Raw genomic sequence first — 21,324 nt, 5'->3', positions numbered from 1 at the left:
TACTGGAATACTAGCTCATTGATTCACTTTCTGTTTTAACACTTTCTTCCTAAATTCCTTCTGTGTGAAAGGAGAAACTCCTCTCTCTCCCTCCCTCCCTCTCTTTCAGAATAGCAGTTTTGTGCATTTACCACATCAGCGCCCACTGAATAGCTTACTCAGTAACAAGATATGCCTCACATATCTCAAGGCCATGTGTGGAAATAATTGGCATAATTGAAGTTAGTATTGCTTCTATCATATCTCTGGTCATAGGTCTCGTCTCTGTAAACTCTTGGTTCCGGTCTTCCCCTGCCTTTCTAGCCTGCACACACCCTTCTTCAACTCCCAGGATACTTACGAATTGCATCTCTTATTGTGGTGTACAACCCTGAAATAGTACTCCGCTGTTCTCGTGGGGAAGTTTTGTCTCGATAGCTGTACAAGCATTGCCTATCCAACCCGCCTGACCCCACCCCCTACCTTATCTTTTTAGCTCACTCGCTTGGACTCCCAGCTTTTCCTTAAAAGCACTCTGACCTCAAGCCTTTTATATTTGTTCCCTCTGCATGGAACACTCTTCCCAGAGAGCATTCTGTTTCTGTGTCAAATAGCAACCTATCAGAGCTGCCTTTCCTCACTCCCCGGGATCCCCATCTCCTGCTATTCATGCCTTTGTGTGATCCTCTCCCCCTGAGTGAGGGCAGGAGCTGTGACTTCGAAACAATAGAATTGAAGATTCAAAATGTAGAATGAAATATCATAGGATAACACTTCTATGATTACTACATAAGATTGTAACTTTCATCTTGCCAGTTTGCTTTCTCTTGTTGGCTTTGATGAAACAAAGAGGACCATAAGGCAAGGAACTGAGGGCAGCCTCTGGCTGAGAGCCAGTGAGAAACTGAAGCTGTCAGTCCAACAGCCCTGGAGAAAATTAATTCTACTGACATTCAAAGTGAGCAGAAATGGATCCTTCCTTGGTTAAGCATTCAGATGAGACCTCTGCCCTGGCCAACACCTTGACTGCAGTGTTTTGAGAGATCCTGAAGCAAAGGACCCCAGTGAAGCCAAGCCCAAATTCCTGACCCACAGAAATTGTAAGATAATAAATTTATATTATTTTAAGTCACTATATGTGTGGTAAGCTGTTACATAGCAGTAGATATAACATAACCCCACAGGATATAATACCTTCCCAATCCACACTCCCTGCCCAGCATTCCTGTCCCCCTTATTTTGCTATATTTTTCTTAATAGAGCATTGCTACCTCATGTGTTATATATTTTATCTTTTTAATTTGTCTGTCTCCCTAATTAGAACCTGTACAGGAAGATCTAAGTTTTGTAGGGATTAAAGCATCTATAATTTGAGGCAGGGTGGTTTTTTAAGGGAAAAAAATTACAAAGTTATGAATCAAATTCAAGTACAAAATTAAATATTTATTTAGGATGAGAAAAGCAATCCTAGCAAATTATATATTTTTAAAAGCTGAAAAACAGAAAAAATATAACACACATTTTCTGATGCCTGACATACTTCTATAATACCTTTTCCCTACAGTTTTTGGCTCTATATCTTTTGATCACCTCTTCACACACACTTGACAATTTTATAAAATAATATTCTCTAAAAAGTATTTAAATTTAGGGGGTATGGTAAATTGGATTTTTAAAATTTCATTATAGTTAAGAAAAGTTCTTTTCCTTTTCATAACTCCTTATTTGTAATGTCATGTAAATGTTTAGGACGGTTTTCCAGTATCATACAGGAGGTACAGTATTTCAAGGCACCTCAAGTTTTCTTTTAGAGGGATTAATCCAGAAATGTTTTGAGTTGATGACATGTATCAACCAGTTTGTTGCTGATGTCTTTGTTTACATATGCTGTATTAGGGTATAAAAGAGACAGTGATCTGAGCTTTTGCATATTTAATAAAAATATCAGGCATGTGAATACATGGAAGGAGGTCTGCAGAGTGAGGGTCCCTGAAGCATAAGCATCACTGGTTTTCTGGTAAATGTGCCTTTGTCCCTAAAAGTAGGGACCTTGTTTTCCTGCCATATTTGTTTACTGCTATATCCCTCAGTACTCAGAGTAGTGCCCAGCATCTACATGGTTATAGGTCAGTGATAATCAACTGAATTAACAGGTAGACTGCTCATTGTCTGACTTTCCACCTAACAATAAATTATGCATATAATGAGAGATGGATAAAGACCAGGTTCATTAATAAACATATGTTCCAGACTCATACTGGTTCAAAGGAGGATGCTTGAATGAGGGCAGGTTACCAAGAAGATAAATAGGTAGATGGATTAAAAGACAGATTAATAAATATGTATACAGATAAGTACAGACGTATGTCTATACAAATATAAACACACATGTTATTTTCGATTTAGAATTTTAGAGTATATTTAACTTCGCTTTTTACCTAGCTATAGGAGAGTGCTAGAAAGAAGACCAACTACATTTGGGGGTGATAAGGTGGCAGAATGCTGGAAGTACAAAGATTATTATTTTTTAACTGAAAAAAATCCACATACTGGGCAAGACCAACAGTATCTCATTGGCCTCTGAGGTTTGCATAGCTCTGTGACCTTGGGCAAGTTCCTCATCCTATACAAATAAGCCAGTGCTTTTTCACCTGTGAAATGGACATAATCTATGAGCCGACCTCATTGTGACCAGACAGTGTCTATAAAACTCTCAACCCCTTGTCCAGCAAATAATGAGTGCTTAGTAAAGTCAGCTTATTTTTTTCACTATTAATATCATTATATGTTTCTGATGAGAGCACAACTTTTGAGAAATTTTAAAAGGCATACTAATCTAGGACCCCACTTCCACTCCTAACATGAAAAGCATATCCTGAATACACTTCCATTTCAGTTTCTGAGAACTGCTGTGTAATGGTAGGAGGCGGTGTGCCTGCATTTTGCTGAGGCACGCTCAGAACACACCACGAGAGCCAACGAAGTATTATCAGCCCGTGGACCCTCCAGGAAGCCACAAAAGCAGGAAGTAGGGTTACTCACACTCTGACTTTAAAACTAAGAAAACAGACTTCAAACTCTCAAGTGTAGCTAATCATCGCCTAGAATATGTACGACAACAGAAAATGGTCATAGGTAGCATGAGATCCTTTAAACACATACAAAATTATGAGAAAACATTCCCAATAGCACTGTCTTCACACTGAAAGTACAATACTGCAGAAATAATTTAGAAAGAAGCTTCTCTCTCCTCTCAAAATAAGCAACTAAACTTAGAAATTACAGGCCCTTTGAAAATGACCACACTCTCACTGTATACAGATTTTACCTCTCCAGCGTCTGGCTGATAGCTATAATGCTTTAAAAAAAAAAAAAAAAGTAGTACAAAAGCCAAAAGCACAAAATGACCCTTAAAATTGCTTTTGGAATATTTTGGTGTAAGTTTCCTGCTTTCATTAAGAGAGGAAAAATGCAGTTTTTCTTTAAGAGTCCTTGTTTGGAGTGTTAAATTTTACATTCACTAAGGACCTAGGTGCTACCATTGTCCTCCACAGGTGACGTTAGAAATGGAAAGCACAGCTCCTGGAGGGGCTGCCTTGAACCCAATTCCTCCAAGTGTCTGACACTACTGCCATGTGAGCGTGTCCATTAAGGTCCCTTAAAATAATGAATGATGATAAAAATGGATGAATACCAAGTATATGGATTTTGAAAAGTAACATTAGATAGGCTTTTACAGTTTGCAAATACCTTTCCATTCATAATTCCATTTGATCCTCCCAACGGCAGGGAATAGCTTGCCTGTGACTTACCCAAAGTCACCCAGGGAAATGGCATTAAAATTAACATTTAGTCTTCAGAACCAGAGTTCTTTCCCTGATGCCGTGAACATTACATGTGCTTAATATATGTTTGGTTAGTGTAGTGGTACTCAGCTGGGAGTTATTTTGTCCCTTGGAGGCATTTGGTAATGTCTAGACATATTTTGGGTTGTCACACTGTGGAGGGGAGGGGAGGGGAGAGTCTACTGGCATTTAGTGGGCAGAGGCCAGGGACGCTGCTCAACACCCTACAGTGCACAGGTAGCGCCACATGCCACTCCCACTGTCCCATCCCTCAAAAGAATCATCTGGTCCCCAATGTCAACAATATCAAAGTTAAACAACTCTGATCTAAACAATCAACACTCTTGTAAACACCATTACATTGATTAAGTCACTGTGGTGGTTTTAAAACATGTCTGGGACATAGTTAACACCCTCCAGCATCATCAAGATGTTGAGTAAGTCTCCTCTCCGAGAATCTAGGTGGAACTTGGTGATTGCTTTGATGAACAGATGCAGTTGCATGATTTCTGAGTCTAGGGTAGAAAAGACCATCCAGTTTTTGCCAGTTTGGGGGGAAACACTTGACTTTGAGTCCCTGAGTTGTCCAGCAAGAAGTCAGGCCACCCAGAGGGCGCCATGCTGGAGAAACCTCTTGATGCGATCACATGAAGAGAAAAAGCTACCTACCCTCTGATGCGATCAGAGAAACCTCAAGCTAGAACTGCCCAGACAGTCTCTTCTCAAAAGTCCTACACAAGAAGCCATGAGAGATAACAATGGTTTTCATTTTAAGCCACTAAGTTTTAGGGTTCTCGGTTACATGGCGATAGCTAACCAGTCTCCAGATTCGGAGACTCAAAGTCAAGTGCTCTGGCAAACAGAATGTCTTCTCTTTCCCCTTAAAGGGTTTCGACTCACGGAAACATGGAAATCTTAACTAGACGACTGCCACCCCTCAAGTAAAAATGAATTAAAACCAGTCTGTGGGAAACAGGTGACAAAGAGATGTTTGTCAAAGAGATTTTCAGAAGAAATTCTGAAGGCCATCTTGAAATGATGGACCATGCACTGCACGTTGGAGTCCTGGGCTTTAATCATTTCCAAAGCTGGTGATTGTAAAATTGAGGCATTTACTAGATGACATTTTGAGGTTTCTTCTATGCCTAAGTGCTAGAATATCCTACTCTACACATATTTTTCAAAAGATGGGCAGTTTTAAATTATAACTTAAAAATACACCCTGATGAATATAAAGAATGAGGATTAAAATAAATATGAAGCACCACTTTACAACCACAGGACTACAAAGTTTAAAAAAAAACAAACCCCTACAAAAAGTAAGTTAAAATCTACTGTTGGTAAAATTGGTAAAAACCCCCATTGCTGATGACCACACTGTACCGTATGCAACAAGGGCTAAAAAATACACACGCTTTGACCCAGTAATGTCTCTTTTGGAAATTGTCCAGAAGGAAAAAGAAAGAAAAAGCTTCTTGTACAATGATATTTATAGCTACATTACTTGCAGTAGGGGGAAAAACCCACAGGAAACAACCTAAATATGGGACAATGGGACAATAGTTGACCATGGCATGGCAGGATGCATTAATGTAAAGTTATAAATATGAGGGCCCCATGGAAAAGTATATACAAAAGACATCACATGAAAAAAGTAAGCCAGTCATTTTCATATAAATGGTGAATTTATCTATAGGAAGTTATATTTACTTATAAATATCAAAAGAAATATATTTTTTCTGTTAACATGAATATTTTAGTATGTCATTTTCTATAAGAATATTAAGATATTCTGCTTTCTAAAGAAAAGTTATAAACTGAAAGTATTAATCAAGTTTAGTACTTGAATGTTCAACCTCAAGTTTATTTATATTATGCGAATTCTATTTTTATTTTTAAAAAATTTTTACCAGTCATTTTCTGAGTGCTTACTATATGCTAGGTCCTGGGAGTACAATGATAAATAGGATGAAAGGTGAGCTTAAAAATGTATTCAGAGGGAGTGACAGTCAAGCTGAAGATAAATTACGGTGCTGCTTTATGAGAACAGAGAAGGGGAGTAGGAAAGAGTTTTTTTTAGGGGGAAAAAAGGTGTCTCAGGACAGGAAAGAGTTTTTTTGGTGGGGGGTGGGGGAAGAAGCCTGCACTATCCTAATGCTTTTATTCATCTTGTTATTTGTCAATAGAGCCATCCTAGTTAGACATTTCAAGACAAAAGAGAAACATTCCAAAAGCAAACAAACTCTCGAAGTGAAAAGAAAAGTTGATCAGCTAAAGGGAATAGTTTAGCCAATTTGGAGAAACCTGCAAACAGAGGGTTTGGGGCATATACTAGCTGGAAAGAACTGGGAAGTTTTCAGCTTTGCATCCATCCAGAAAGTGTGCCTTTAATTCACATTACAGGAGCTGTCATATGCGTTTCATTCATTCGACAAAACTCAACTTGGCACAAGTGAAGAAGACATGGGCGCCGTCTTCTCTGCGATCCCTGGGAGTTAGAGCCACATAAATAGATCACCGAGATAGGATGTGACAACTGCTGTGGAAGGGTCCACGTAAGGAGGACAACTAGACTGGATTAGGGGTTGGGAAGGCTTCTTGGGGTGGTTAAGCCTCAGGGAAATTGCGACTTAAAGGATGTAAAGAATAGGGGTTGGGGGCTGAACTGTATTTTAGAGAGAACACAGATAAAGGTAAGAGACCATGGGATTGTACTCTTAAAAAGAGCTAAGGTCACATCTCACTTGAACCATAGCCCCCCAAAAGTAATAAAATGACACAAATATATTAAGGTCTGATGATTTGGGGGCAAAAAATAAATACTGTACTAATAAAAGGGATTTATTAATTACTGGATGCTATGGTCTGAATGTTTGTATCTTATCAAACTTCGTATGTTGAAATCCTAACTCCCAAAGGTGATGGCGTTAGGAGGTGGGAACGTTGGGAGGTGCGTAGGCTTTGCCCTCATGAATGGGATGAGTGCCTTATTTAAGAGGCTCCAGAGAGGCCCCAAGCCCCTTCTACCATATGAGGACACAGCAAAAAGGCACCAGCTGTGAACCAGGAAGAGGGCTCTCAGCAGAATTCAGCCACGCGGGACCTTGATCTTGGACTCCGCAGCCTCCAGAACTGCGAGTGATGCCTTTGTTTACAAGCCAGCAGCCTGTGGGATTTTGTTACAGCAGCCGGACAGAACTAAGACACATTGATATTTACATAAATTATTTATGTAACCATCTTTCAATTTGGCATTAAGACTTTTTTATTTGGGCTATTTAATTACATTTTATACTGAAAGAGAAATAAAGATCACATAAAAGTCTCCCAATTTTCAAGGTTAGGTCCTCTCACCCCTACCACACACACACACACACACACACACACACACACACACACACACACACACAACGTTAACGAGTACCTAGAAAACTAAGTCCATTACTCTGTAATATCTATTTTATGCACTAGCATTCAGAATACCATTACAAAAAGGTTATATAATTCAGAAAGTTCTGTGTCCATATTCTAACAAGTGTCCAAGAAGCTATTTGGTTAAAGGATCTGAAGGAAGCTGGCAAATAATTTGGAATAGAGTTATCTGACAGAACCTACCAGAAGGCAGCCTGTATGCAGTCTGCATTTCTACATGGTATCCATGGAAATGAGATCAGGTCCGAACAAAGACAAACAAAGGCCACCTTCAAATGAACCAGGAGAATGACAACTGCCAGTGTTCAAGGCACCCATGGGCACAATAGCTTTGCACACGCTCTTCAGAACACAATGAAATAATCTCTTATACTGACAATACGGTGTCCGACACTTTTTTTTTCATTGCTCTGTTTAAACATTAACCTCATTTTTACACAGAAAGCCTTTCAATGACCAGGAGTTATGTACAGCTTCTGGAGTAAAAACTGTCTCTAGTCACTTTAAACTAATCACAGGAAGAATTGCAGTCACCCTTTCAAAACATGGACTAACGTAGTGATCTTCACTGACAAAACGGCCCAGTTTCTGTGAACTGGTTGGTTAGCAGAACAGACCATTCTCTCAAAGGAAGAAAAACATGTTTGAAAATTATTAACAGTCCCAATATTCAATGGGCCTGAAAACAGTACAAAAATATGCAGTTCAAGTTCATACTGGTTAGGAAATGCAATTTACATGTACAAGAGTCAGAAGGCATAGACCGGATAAGACACTTGAATATAAGTACTTTGAATTAATTCTAACATCAACAAAATTAAGAGTAGGCATTAATTTCTTTTCTAATATATATTAAACGGAAATGTTTAAGATGCCTTGGAAAAAAACAAAAACCACTGAGTTACACAGAAGTAAAGGCTTTAAAATTTTACTAACAGAAACTTTCCAAGATGACACTAGTTCTCTGTGCCAAATGGAACTATGATTTCTGAAAGGCTGTTTGGGGATTTTTATTATACTGGCTAGAAATAAAGCATTAAAAGCTTAGCTGGAGAAACATAAATCTATAGCTTTAAAAGAATTTGTTTTTTTGGAAATCTGACAAAAGCACTGAACTTAATTCTATGAATAAGATTGGACTATTGTTATGTATTACACACCCTAAAAACAGCACTAAGCTTATTCATTTCAACTGCTTCAGTAAATATGTTCTGAAACAAACAAAAAGGTGTACATGGGCTCCCTCGTCCACCCATGCAGTCCCATAGTTCTGCTGTCTTTCCTCCTCGAGTGCCTTGATCAGCCTCACCTTTCTCCCATCAATTAATACCCTCTCCGTTTCATAGCACAGAACTGCTTTCCTTTCCCTTCTCTCCTGTGACCATCCATGGTTTCTAATCTGTCACGGGGCTGCTGTTATTGTGGGTCATCCAATTCCCCCTCTTCTTTTTCCCTGACAGCATCCCTTCCATGGACACCAGTGCCCCTCCTCTCCTCTCAGTTTCTCTTGTTTTAGGGACTCCTGCCACATCCAGACACCTCAATGTGATTGTTCAAGACTTACATGTCTACCATGTGGTACCCTAAGTGATAGAAGGAAAGAAAGCTCATCACCATAACGTTTATGAGCACATGTTTCTCCAACAATTTGTTTGTCTGTTTTGAAGGCAGCACTCCCCTCTCGTGCCTGGAGCTCCTCTCTCCTCTCCTCCTGCTGAGCTTCCTCACAATGTCCCTCACCTCCGTTTACTCCTTGGCCTGCTCCACTCTGCTTCCCGTTTTTTCCCTTCGTGGAGACTGCCCTCCCCAAGCGAGTCAGACTGGCCTGACTTCTCTGGAGAAGCTGACCTTATGGACCAACTCTTCCTTCTTGAAACATTCCCGTGGCCCCCACTCTCTGCAGTCCCCTTTCTCCCACTCCAACTGCATCTTCTCTCTCTGTCCTGACCCTCTAAGGTAGTTCCTCAGGTTGGAGCCAAGTCGTCTTCTAGTCTCTGACTCATCAGAGTCATGTCTTCAGTCACTCTGTAGATGCCCACGACTCCTACATCTCTGTCCCCTCCTTGCTCTCCTCCTGTTCCTAACAGGGCTCTGTATCACCATCTACCACCTAGATGTGTACACCTAGATGTCAAACTCAACCTGTCAAGCTGAACTGCCCACCTCTTCTAACCTGCCCTCCATCAACACCTCCTGTCTCAGTGAATAGACCCCTTCGAGTTGTTTCCATCAGAAACCCAGGCCTTGGTATGACCTTCTCCCCATCTCCCTGCCACCAGAGTAAATCAATCACCAAATCCTGCCCATTCTTCCTTAATATCATCCACATCTGTCCCCAGCTGTCTTTCCCTACTGCCACTGTTTTTTTTTTTTTTTTTAAACCACCATCATCTCTCAATCGTGGTTCTAAACTAACACTGACACTAGGCCCAGTTCTTTCGTAAGTGGTCTTGGTGCCTTTAATCTGGCTTCTATTCACTCCACCATCCGCCCTGCTGCCAGAGGGACCTGTCTTAGGAGCCAGCCTGAGCATGTCGCTCCCCCGTTAAGGCCCTTCAAAGCCTCCCCACTGTCCTCAGGATCAACTTCGTGTTCCTTTCCATGGCTCACAAGGGCTCACCTCCCAGCTCTCACTTTCTGTGAATACCTCGAGCAGTGTGTTCCGGGCATAACGACCTTCTCCTTTGCTATTCAAGCATCTAAGGTGTCTAGTCCAGGAACTAGGAGACTTGGGTCCTATTCCTGATTATGTTACCAGATTATCGCTTTCAGCCATTTTACAAGGAGAGAACTGGGCTCTGACTTCTGAGGCCCTCCACAGTGGATCTGAATGGCAATGATTACTTCCTGCCCCCATGACGACCTCTCTAGAGGTTTGCTATGTGTCACAGTCATATTTCTCCATCCTCTGAACTCAGCATCTCTTTCTGTACCACTCATTCAGCAATTAATTACATGAGACCTTATGACATCTATTATGTTATAGAAACTTACATCTTTATGTTATAGGCATAGACAACACAACAACCTAACAAAAACAGCCTAAGTTTTGAATTACATGGAAACTTTTTGAGACACCAAGAGGTATGATGGCTCTAAATTTCAGTAGCTCAGAAACTCAAAGACAGTATCAAAGACCTGCTTTCTTTTTATCTTTCCACTAGGCCAGTATATTGGCTTCATCCCCAAGCTAGCTGACATCACTGTTCAAGGTAGCTACGGTTGTTCCAAGATTCACATCGAGAACTGACAGTGTGTTTATTAACCAGCATCTCCCTTAGGAATGAAAAATTCTCTCCCAAAGGTCCCTAAATGTATCTCCCTCCACATCTCATTGGCCAAAATTCCATTATAAACCCACGTCTAAATCAGACATGGGTGAGAGGTATGGCACCAGCAGCACCGGCTCCGTCCAATCATCCTTCAACACGCCCTGGGTCTCCTGGCTGTGCAAAGGACGGGGGAGCCCAGTAATCGGACTTCTGTCAGAAAGGAGGATGCCAGGGCATAAAATCGGTCAGCACCCTCCAAGGACTGAGACAGCATGTCTTCCTCGTGTGTGGGCTTGTTTCCATACAGACTACAACCTCTCTGGACCACATTCAAGTTTCCTATGGTTCCGTGTTGGAGCCAGCACATTGCCTTACATAAAGCAAGTGTTGCATGAAGATATGATCAGAAATTAGTCTTATGGAATTCACTGCAGCCAGATCAACAAAACATCTGTCATCGGAAGGGGCATGATAGGAATCACTTGCATACACAGAACCTATTGCTGTCTCAGGACTTGTGGGATCAAGATTCTTCTCTTTAGAGAGCCATTATTCTTTGTTTTCTTCCAGGTAAATCATTAGTTACCGTAACAAGTTAAAACACACACATACACACAACCTCCACATCTTAATTGGCTGATTGGAGAAATAGCTTCCCATGGTTTTTTCTCTTCTACACTGTGCTGAATCTTCCCATAATGCCCCAAGCCTAGCAGGGCTGGCAGTCTAGAATAAAACTGTGCCTTTAGTGGTCATATTTACATGACATCAGGATGATACTTTTGGTCCCAAATATTCTCCCTATTCTTCCTGAAATTCTTTATTTTTGACACACTGACTGAACGATCTTCATTTTGCTGAGTGTCTAAAATTCCCTCATTAGCAGCTCGTGTCTTTACTTTAACAGATTCCTTTTTATTATACCCAAGGCTACGAGCACATTAAGCCAGGGGCAGTCATCACCCACTTTAGAGGGAATTCACTTGAACTGACGCATTCACTGACTCTTGGTGTTGAAATCTACCTGTCTTGGTGGTCATCTCAAACAAGGTGGTACAGGCAACACTGGAATTTTAATTTGTCAGGACAGAGAAGGCGCAGCGCTAGCATTTAAGCAATTACTTCCAAACCTGGCTGTACATCAGAACCGTATGAATAATTATTTTTAAATACTGAATCTTGAGCCCCAATCCATGAATTTGAATCAAAACAGTGGCCTGTGAGCCAGGATTTAGGAGGGTAAAGCTTCATCAGGGTTGGGCAGGTGTAGCTGGAGAGCTTTGCAGCAGGGGAGTTACTTTATCAAATGATGGTCTAAGGCCGTTGACGGGCTGAGAGGAGAGGGGTCATCAGGCGTGGATCCCATAAATGAGAGATTGCTGCAAACTTCCCTTTTTGTTATAAATACTTCCCTACTTTATCCTTTTACTTTGGACTATCTCTTTTAGCAGAGGACAACAGTGTTGCAAAGGGATGAGGAAAAAAAAGGAAAAAGCATTAAGGCAGTGAAGGCAAAGAAAACAGTCTCGAAAATATTCTAACAGTAAACATGGTATGATCAGGTGCCGTCAGAACACAGAAGGGTGTGTGCACGTGCATATAAATGGCTTGGAGTGTGTGTGTATTGCGTGTGTGCATAAGTGCAGCATGTGTGTTTGTGTGTAAGCGTGTGCTGGGAAGTGTGGTCGCGAAGGCTGTAGCCAGATGGCAAAGGGCTTTTTACGATGTGCCACAAAATTTGGACTTTGTACTACACGGGATGGGGAGCCACCAGACAGACGTCTGAAGCAAGGGGGTGGGTGGATACAGATAAGTGTTTAGGAAGATAACACTGGTGACAAAGAGGAGAATGGACTGGAGGGAAAAGAGGCAAGCACAGGAAGACCAGTTTAAAAATGATGGTAGTCCAGACACAAAAAAGTGAGGGCCTGCACCGGGTGGCGTCAGAAGGTACACGAGCCGGGGAGAACAGACTGAACTTGGAGATGGGCTATGAGGTAGAAAACAAGAGAAGAGTCCTTGTTTTCATGTTTGCAGGACAATGCTGCTATTAAACATTAACAGACAATACAGGAGAAAATTTCAGGGGACAGGTGTTGACTTCAGTTGGGGACATGTTGAGCTGGACGTGTGTATAGGGCACCTAGATGGAGATACTCGGCAGCAGATGGAAACGCTGATTGGGAATCAGGAAAGGAATCTGGCGGGAGATGCTGGCTTGAGTGGGGAGCTGGCCGGGAGAGAACTGATAGAATGAAGAGAATCCAGAATGGAACTCTGCAAACACCACCCAGGACGGGGCCAAACAGCAAGTCTGTGAAGGAGACTAAGAAAGAACAGCCAGGAAAGTAGAAAAACAGAGAGAACAGAAGCCAGAGGTGGAGGGTGTTTCAGAGGAAAGAGCTGCCAAATTACATACTAAAGGAGGACTTGCTTACTAAGAGGGAAATTAGAATATTTACAGCCTGAGGGGAAAGTAGGGATTTGAAAAGAATCACTAGCGAGGGGGTGCTCAGGAGCAGAGTACCAGAGGCCCAGAATCCAGGGGGAAGGGTTATCCTCGCCCAAGCAACACACTAGAGAATGTCAATGATGTTGTGCATTCTTAAATTACATTTCCCATTCCTCTATGGACCTATTATTTAGTTTATGGATTATCCAGGCGTCTTATGGTCTTTCTTTTCCATTCTCAACCTCCTAGTTACCATTTCAATGATTGCAAGCGCTTAAACCAAGGAACAATCAATGAAAGGCGATAAATGTGTAACTAAACTCCGAGCATGGCTTTTTCTCAAATATCTGTGGGAAGGTTTATGGAAATCAAATTAGAATCTATGTGTTAAAATGAAATTTCAGGGTTTTAATTTTCTGAGTGTTTGGCTGGAGCATATGAGAGATGTAGAAACATACATGCGTATGAGCCTTTCATATTTTAACTTGGTATTATATATTACACATTTATACATGGCTATAATTTATAAACAACTATATGTGTGTATATAAGGGTAATGATGAATACTCAAAAATTGTATACAGATTGGGTCATGCCACAAAAAATTACAGCTGCCATTTTTCAATTGTTCATGTTAATTAACCTTGGATGTTCATGGTATCAAAACAAACAAACAAAAAAACCCATGATGCTGCTTCCCTAGGAACTTCAGTTGAGATCACAAATGACAAAGCTTTATTGTGATCATCCTGAATTAAGAGAAAACCCTTGGGGGTGCAAATAACTGGGGCAGGAGGAAGGAGGAAATATAGGAACTACCCGTACAGATGTCATTCTAAATCATCTCTCCTGCCTTGCAGCCAATAGTCCTTATTAACCAACTCAAGGTAAAATCTCCATACCTGACTTCATGCCTGGACCAGCACCACATTCCACTGAAGTATTTCTCACTGTTTTTGGAAAAACAAGCCTCAACACTTCATACATAAGAAAATGATGTTATGTTTCCATAGCTTCTGTTAATAATGGGTAATTAAAGAGAGATGAAAAGCTTAGATTGCAATGTCCATTAGCTCTTGGGAAGGTGGTAGTGTTCCAGGGTCTGATTATCAAAGTGAATCTGACTTTATCTGAAACCCCTAGGTTAGGGCTGATGATTCCTCAGAACACTCTTGGGGTCCCAGGAGAGAAGAGCTGTGAAGCACCAGATGCAGGGTTAGACAGAAAAACTAAGATGCCTGTTCTCCGCTCTGGGGCGGGGGTGCTGTTTCTCTTCCTCTAACCTGGAGAAACTGCTACAGGGTCATCTGAATCAGGTTTCTTCCATGATAAAGAATGGCAACTGGGGGGAAGGGTATAGCTCAAGTGGTAGAGTGCTTGCTTAGCATCCACAGGGTCCTGGGTTCAATCCCTAGTACCTTCTCTAAAAGAGAAGAGTAAATAAGTAAATCTAGTTACCTCCCCCCCCCCCACAAAAAAAATTTAGAAAAAAAAAGAATAGCAACTAGCTAAACACCTCTAAGGAGATCTATCTTCTTTGTAAAAACAGTTGAAAATCTCAGACTAATTTTTGTTGTTGTTGATTTGATAGCTATTCAAACTACAAAATACAAACGTGACTCCCCCAAAGTTCTTGAAGTAAGCACACACTCGCTCTGGATAAGGTTTGGAGGAAGTACTCTTGATGGGCTGTAGTCCCGCTGCAGCTGGGCACCCTCAGCCTAGTTTCCCCACTTAGTTTAAAAGGAATCAGGTGGTGGGTGGGCCAGGCTCTCCCCTCCTTGCAGTTGGTGCTGCAGCTGAGGGTAATTCTCTTCTTGCGGCGCCTAAGAAGAAAGTGGAAAGAACTTTTCCTGGCCGAAGTTCACATTCGTTGAACAGACGACGTTACAACAATAAGAGGAAGGCAGAAGGGAAGGAAGAATTCTCCTCTGCCAAGAATTTAAGAAGCGCTTGGTTTTCCTCTGTCCCCTATGGGAAGACACGTCCTAAAGAAATGGGGGCATCATTCACACCCTGGGGTTGGAAAATAGCATTGTGGGCTCCCAGGCTCCTGTAAAGCCACCAGGCATCATGCTGAGGAAGGGCAGGCTGCCGCCCAGGACCAGATTTCCGGGACGCACAGAACCTCCGGGTCTGGGTCTGGTGCGGCACCTGTCTGAGCCAGATTGCAGGATTCTGGGTCTCCAAGCTCCGCACTAATCTCTACTCCCCTTGTGCACATGTGCATGTGTGCCTAGAAGCAAAGCGCGCTTCGAGTTGACTTTGAAGGGCGCGTAACAGACAAGGTGAGACATGCCTTATGGGGACACCAGGCGGGGGAGAGCGAGAATGGGGAGTCTCTTTCCTTTCCGCTCTAGATGGCTGAGAGCCTGAGTCCACGTGGAATCTAAGTGAAGACGCGCTCCGCCTGGGCCCTGGTGGCACAGGACTCCTCGCTCCTGCCCCCAGGACCCACGCAGGTCCCTCCTGAAACCGATGCGGAGCAAACCCTTCGCTTACCTTGACTGAGCACTAACACCAGCCGCAGTAGCGCGCCGCCTGTCGGTCCTGGCCGCATCGCGAACCCGCCCTGGGCACTGGAGCTGCTCTGGGTTTGCACGGAGACCCCAAAACCCAGAAACTCTTCAGAAAGCGTTCCGAGAGCTTCTCTCCTGCGCGCGGGTGTGAGCAGGAAAAAGTTGCCCGGCAGCTCTTGGGGCGGCAAGGCCCGCCCCGGGCCCGCCCCTCCGCCTCCGCAAACACCGGGCCTGCCCCCGCCCCGCCCCGCCCCACGGGCTGCACCTGGGCTCCCGCACAGCCCCGGGAACCTCGCCTCCACCCTCCACACGGTCCCAGCCCCGGGATTTCGGAAGCCGGGGGTGGGGTGTGGGGGGGACAGCGCCCTAGGGGCCTTTCCTGCTCCGGAAGGGACGGGCTGGGCACATCAGACGAGCGAGAGCCAGCCTGTAACTACCCCGCCCTCTGGCAGCCTGACGCCCGCCCGCCGGAGACCCCAGGTTCTCCGGAGACCCAGGCCCTCCTGCAGCCCTTCCCGCTCCCCGCTCCTGGCAGGGGTGGGAAGGCGGGGGTCTCGAGCCTCAGCCACGGCTCTCAGGGCTGCGCCGTGCTTGCCTTCTCTGTCTTTCCCAAGTGGGTGGAGAAACGGACAAAAATAAGCGCAGAATGACCAGGTTAGAAACTAACTCTACAGGAAAGAAGATCTGCCCACACGTTATGATTATCCCGAGGCGATATTTAAGCCAGACCTGCTGCAGGGGCCCGTGTGTGCGTGTGCGTGTGCGCGTGTTATAAACCCTCATTCACGCCTCTCCTCCAAGAGACTAAGAAGCCGATTTGATTACTAAATTTAAGCGATTTACCTCAAGACACAGAGAAGAGTGAGAGCCCCCTCTGAACTCGTGATTCTTCCTCTTTGTTACACCGTGAGCATTTTCTTCCATTATTTCAGTCTCAGATCTGGAAAGAGGGCGTTCTCTAATCATATCTGAGATCTTTACTTCCCAGCCTAGGATACAGGATGTTCACTTTTCTCTAAATCCGATTTTTCCTCCGAAAGTACACCCACAAATTCCCAGCACATTGCTGAAACCAGAATTCTTCCAGTGACTACTTTTGTGAAGTCATCAAAGGTTTTTAATAAATTAAACTTAAGGAGTTACTAGTCTAATCATGATTACTATCACCATTCCAAATCTTTATGGAGCAGGTACTTCGAGGGGTGCTTGAGATACTGCCACTAGGAAGCAAAGTGGTTCAAGGTGTGAAGGACTTAACTGGTAAACGTCAAATGCTCCCCTTACCATAGCTAGGGCTGGAGTCTGGGATTGCTAAAGTATTAAACTAGTATTCATCAAGTGCTACTGCTTATAATCATGACATAAACCCAACACATCTGTACACAAAATGTATAGTCCCTGGTTCTTTCCTGCTTTCTTATCTGTCACTTACTAACTCTACTTACTAATCCTGATAAACACTTGAAGGCATTTTTTTTCTGACCTGTCTATGGTACTCACCTGCTTACTCAGACACCACACAGCACCTGAGAGCCTTTAGGTGGCCGTTCACTAACCCTGACACCCAATCTTGACTCTCCACACAGAATTCTTGCAGGAAGTCAGCCAGGTTTCAGGGAGATGACTATCTGTCTGTTTCCTTCTGACTCACTGAAATGTGAGTAAGTGTTTGGAACAGACCCTTGCTGGGGAGGCAGGACAGTTCCCTTCATGTGAGGCAGGAATCTGCGCTTTGTCTCAGGGTGCTGGAGAGGAAAACGCACCCTTCTTTGCTTTTGTGCTCAGAACTGGACAAGTTAACAGGCTGGCCTGAGGGACAGAGTAAATGAGGAACTGTATTTTTCCGGGGCAGGCAACAATTTCAAATTTCAAGAAGCAAAGAGACAAGTCCTGCCCCACATTAATTTTAAAGCCTTCCTAAGACAAAACAGTGTGAGAACTCCCGCCTTAACCTTCTGAGGAACAGTCCTGCCTAGGTGTCATTTTGCTGGATGTCACATTCTGAGCAGGAAAGAAGTGTAAGGCAGGGCTTCTCGCGCTCTTTGGCCTCAGGAGCCCTCCACACTTAAAACTACTGAAGATCTCCCAGATGAATGGATTTTAAAATGTGGTGTATATACACTTATACATAAAATGTCATTTATATATGATAAAATATTATTCAACCATAAAGAAGGAAATCCCTCCATTTGCAGACATGGATGAAACTAGAGGACCTTGTGCTAAGTGAAATAAGCCAGAGAAAGACAAATATTATATGATTCTACATACATGTGAAATCTAAGAAAGTCAACTTATTGTATAAAGAGTAGAATGGGGATTTCCAGGGACTGGGGTGGGGTGGGGAAAATGGGGAGATGTTAGTTAAACAGTACAAATTTTCAGTTATAACATGAATAAGTTCTGGAGATCTTACATACAGTATGGTGACTATAGTTCATAATACTGTATTGTATACTTGAAATTTGCTAAGAGTGTAAATCTTAAGGGTTCTTACTACACACGGTAACTGTGAAGTGATGAATATGTTAATTAGCTCAGTTGCAGTTATCGTTTCACAATGTATACATATATCAAAATGTAATTTGTCCATTTTGAATATATGCACTTTAAAATTGTCAATTACCCATCAACAGAGCTGGAAAAATATATTGAGGATCCCAAAGAACTTTTGTTTACATGGATTATTTCTACCAATCTTTACCATAGAAGAAATTGAAACATAAGTTTTCCAATATTTATGTTAATTCATTTAAAAATAATAAGGGTATTACATGTTGACATAAATAATACATTTAATGAAAAATAACTATTTCCTAAAATAAAAGAATGAAAAATGGCTTCTGTTTCTTTTAAATGTGTGGATTAAAAATACACACTCGGATTCTCATATCTGCTTCCACATTCAATCTGTTGTGATATGTAGTTTTGGTGAAATTGTATGAATTAATCTGTCAACATACAGACAGGCAGTTGGAAAAACAGAACTTAACTGTGGAGATTTCTCTGATACTGCACCCAAACTCAACAAGTGGTAGCTTTTTAAAGACTAGCAGTGATACCATGAGTTAAATCCATTTCACCTACCTTCAATAATAATCAAGGTCGTTTTAAGACTTCCATGTCCTCTAAGCACACATAGCCAAAACAATGAGATGTTTGCCCGAGTTGTTTTCTAAGAACTTTGAATCAGCTGCATCTAGTTTGAGCTGAGCTGGTTGAGACTGGATAGGACCGCCAACCCTGCAGCAGGACATGCGTGAGTGTCTTCAGTGACCTTTTGAACGTGTGGAGACCTATAGCTTAGCTTTGCCTACACAGATTATCTCATCTTTTTCCAATCATGGCTCCTCATGTTCCCCCTGCCTTGGACCTCCCGGCTTCTTTATTCGTGATTCTGTGAATACCACGAGCCTTTGGGAGGCAGACTTGAGACTGGTCCTCCTAACTCCTCTCTTGGCCGCCTTGCGAATAAACCCTCTCTGCTGCAAACCTCGGTGTCTCGGCTTTTTGTCTTGCCATGCGTCGGACAAGATGAACCCAGTTCGGTAACAGCTGCATTGTGGAACCTGCAACCATATCAATGAACTTTTCCTACCCTAGTGCTGGTCTGCAACCTCGGGAGTTCTCCAGGTGAAAATGAAAATTGGCCCTTCGCAAAGACAGTATAATTTCCTGGGGGAGACAGGCAAATAAACCAACAGCCACAGGATAACTTCCAAAAGATGCATGCAGACAGTGGCTTAGGGTCACAAAGGGGGCCATCTGAATCAGACCAAGAGGGTCTTGGGAGACTTTCTTGTGTAAGGAACACTTTTGCTAAATTTAGGACTCCATGTGGAATCAGCTGCATCTAGTTGAGCTGAGCTGGTTAATCCTGGATAGGACCACCAACCCTCCAACTGGACATGCGTGTACACTCAATACATGGAGTGCAAGGAGAGGCAAAAGAAAGAGGCGGGTCGCTCCAGATGGGCAGGTGGCAGTTCTAATAAGCAAAGGAACTTGCATAGGAGGCTTGTCTTGGGCAAGATAAGTAGATCTCTGTGCCCTCCTGCAAAATGAAGAGTTTTCATGGAGGCCTTAATAGCATTCAGTCACACATACAGCTCAGATGATCTCAATAGCACATTGCGTTCTCAAGGCTTGGAGGGGCTTCTTTTGTGGGAACAGTGAGCAGAACATGCATTCCAAATGGTGGAGGGTGCCTGTGAAATTGCCTGGGTTCGGCTCACAGTTACGTCCTCTCAGTGACCTCCTCCAACACCTGGTACATTAAACATCGGTCTATTGAGCACTTTGAATAGATCTCATGCAAGATTTCATCCCATCATGTGTTGTTCATTCGGGAAATACTGGTTCACTGAGTTATGCAGCTCTTCCAGTTATTGATACATTTCATTACACGATATCAAAAAAAAAAAAAAGCAAAACAAGAAAACATACTGCCACCTATCTCATCAGAAAAGTCTTCACGTATCAGGAAGTCATCATGCTTATGCTGGCAGATACACATTTCCCCAAATTCTAATTTTCATTTGAAAGCTTGAATTTTATCATTGGCAAAACATACTATCAGTTGTTTGCTTCAAATGAAAGGCCCATTTCATTCATTTTTGAGAAATATCTGTGAAATGCCCAAGGCTCAATAATCACAGTTTGTCTACCCATTGTTCTTTCAAGTAAAACTGATGTCCCACCGAAAAAGTGACTAGTTCATCCCTGAGACAACTGTCCTCCTGCAGCAGGCAGCAGAAATGCTTCATGTGTAGCGCCCAGATTTACTCATGCAAAATATTCATACATCAATCACTCAAGGGTCAAGATATAATAAAAGTAACAATTTTTACAGCTTCGTCAAGGACATTCTCAAGAATAGCCTGCCTTCCTCTCTTCCTTCCTTCCTGCCTTCTCTGCCTCCTCCATCCCCTTCTTCCTCTCTCTCCATCTCCCCCACCCCTTGTCTCCCTGTGAGTACTCAGTGTAAAAGAATGCAGTGATTAATGCCCTTCCTGATCATTGTTCTTGCAGTGCAAGATCAGGGCACCATCACACTGCACCATCAGGGCAAATGTGAAAACGGTGAGAAGTGTAGCTAGTCTCTCTATTACTAGGAAAATGGTTTCGACCTGCTGTTCACTTAAAAGGGTCCTGAGACACCCAGGGACCACATTCTGAGGACCGCCAAGAATTCTTTTCCTTTCTTCATCTCTAGGCAGGAGCTGTGGGGAGAGGAGGCTCGGATGAGTTTTTCCCAGTGTTCCCTTTTGATCTATTTTTATCTTCATATTGGGCTCTTTACTTATCTTATTTCCATATATACATTCACATAAACCAGAAACCTCTGCTCTCTGTCCTCAGAGCTACTACCGCACCGTATCAGTTCTCTATGTAATCTCCTAATTTTGGTTCCATTGCTACCCTCTTTAGTTAAAGCTCTTTTGATCTTTTACCGTGAGACGGTCTCCCAAATAATCTCTCTGTGCTTTCTCCACCCATCTCTGCCCACTCTTTATACCATCATCACAGTTCTCTTTCTAACATGCAGGACTGGTCTGCTGAAAATCATTAGAAATCTACAAGAAAAAGTTCAAGTACCTTAGCATTTAAGCTCACTGTTGAACCCCAGCCCACCTCTGCAGTGTCTCTCACTGCTCCTCCGTCTTGCCCGCTACACTTAGGGCAAATTCACCCATTCACTGGCCGAATTCTCCCATTCCTCTCTGCTAATTCCTTAGCTATTTTTCTGCCTAGAATATTTTTCTCCCTTTTCTCCGTTTCTTAAAATTCTACTTCAAGGCTCCAATTTTATAATCCCTGCCCAG

General features: G+C 42.7%; 1 protein-coding gene across 1 annotated transcript in view; it reads right to left on the bottom strand.

Annotated features, from left to right (window-relative positions):
* ITGA2 (integrin subunit alpha 2) overlaps window positions 1-15,665 on the bottom strand; it is a 95,418-nt gene extending 79,753 nt beyond the window's left edge. The window contains exon 1 of the mRNA XM_006185917.3: window positions 15,483-15,665. Coding sequence (XP_006185979.2) covers window positions 15,483-15,540 — 58 coding nt within the window. The 5' untranslated portion in view covers window positions 15,541-15,665. The remainder of the gene's footprint in view (window positions 1-15,482) is intronic.
* Between the last annotated feature and the right edge of the window lie 5,659 nt (window positions 15,666-21,324).

Source organism: Camelus ferus, chromosome 3 (assembly GCF_009834535.1).
Source record: "Camelus ferus isolate YT-003-E chromosome 3, BCGSAC_Cfer_1.0, whole genome shotgun sequence".
NCBI lineage: Eukaryota > Metazoa > Chordata > Mammalia > Artiodactyla > Camelidae > Camelus > Camelus ferus.
Note: the sequence above shows the minus strand (reverse complement) of the source record. Positions and strands in the feature narration are given on the sequence as shown.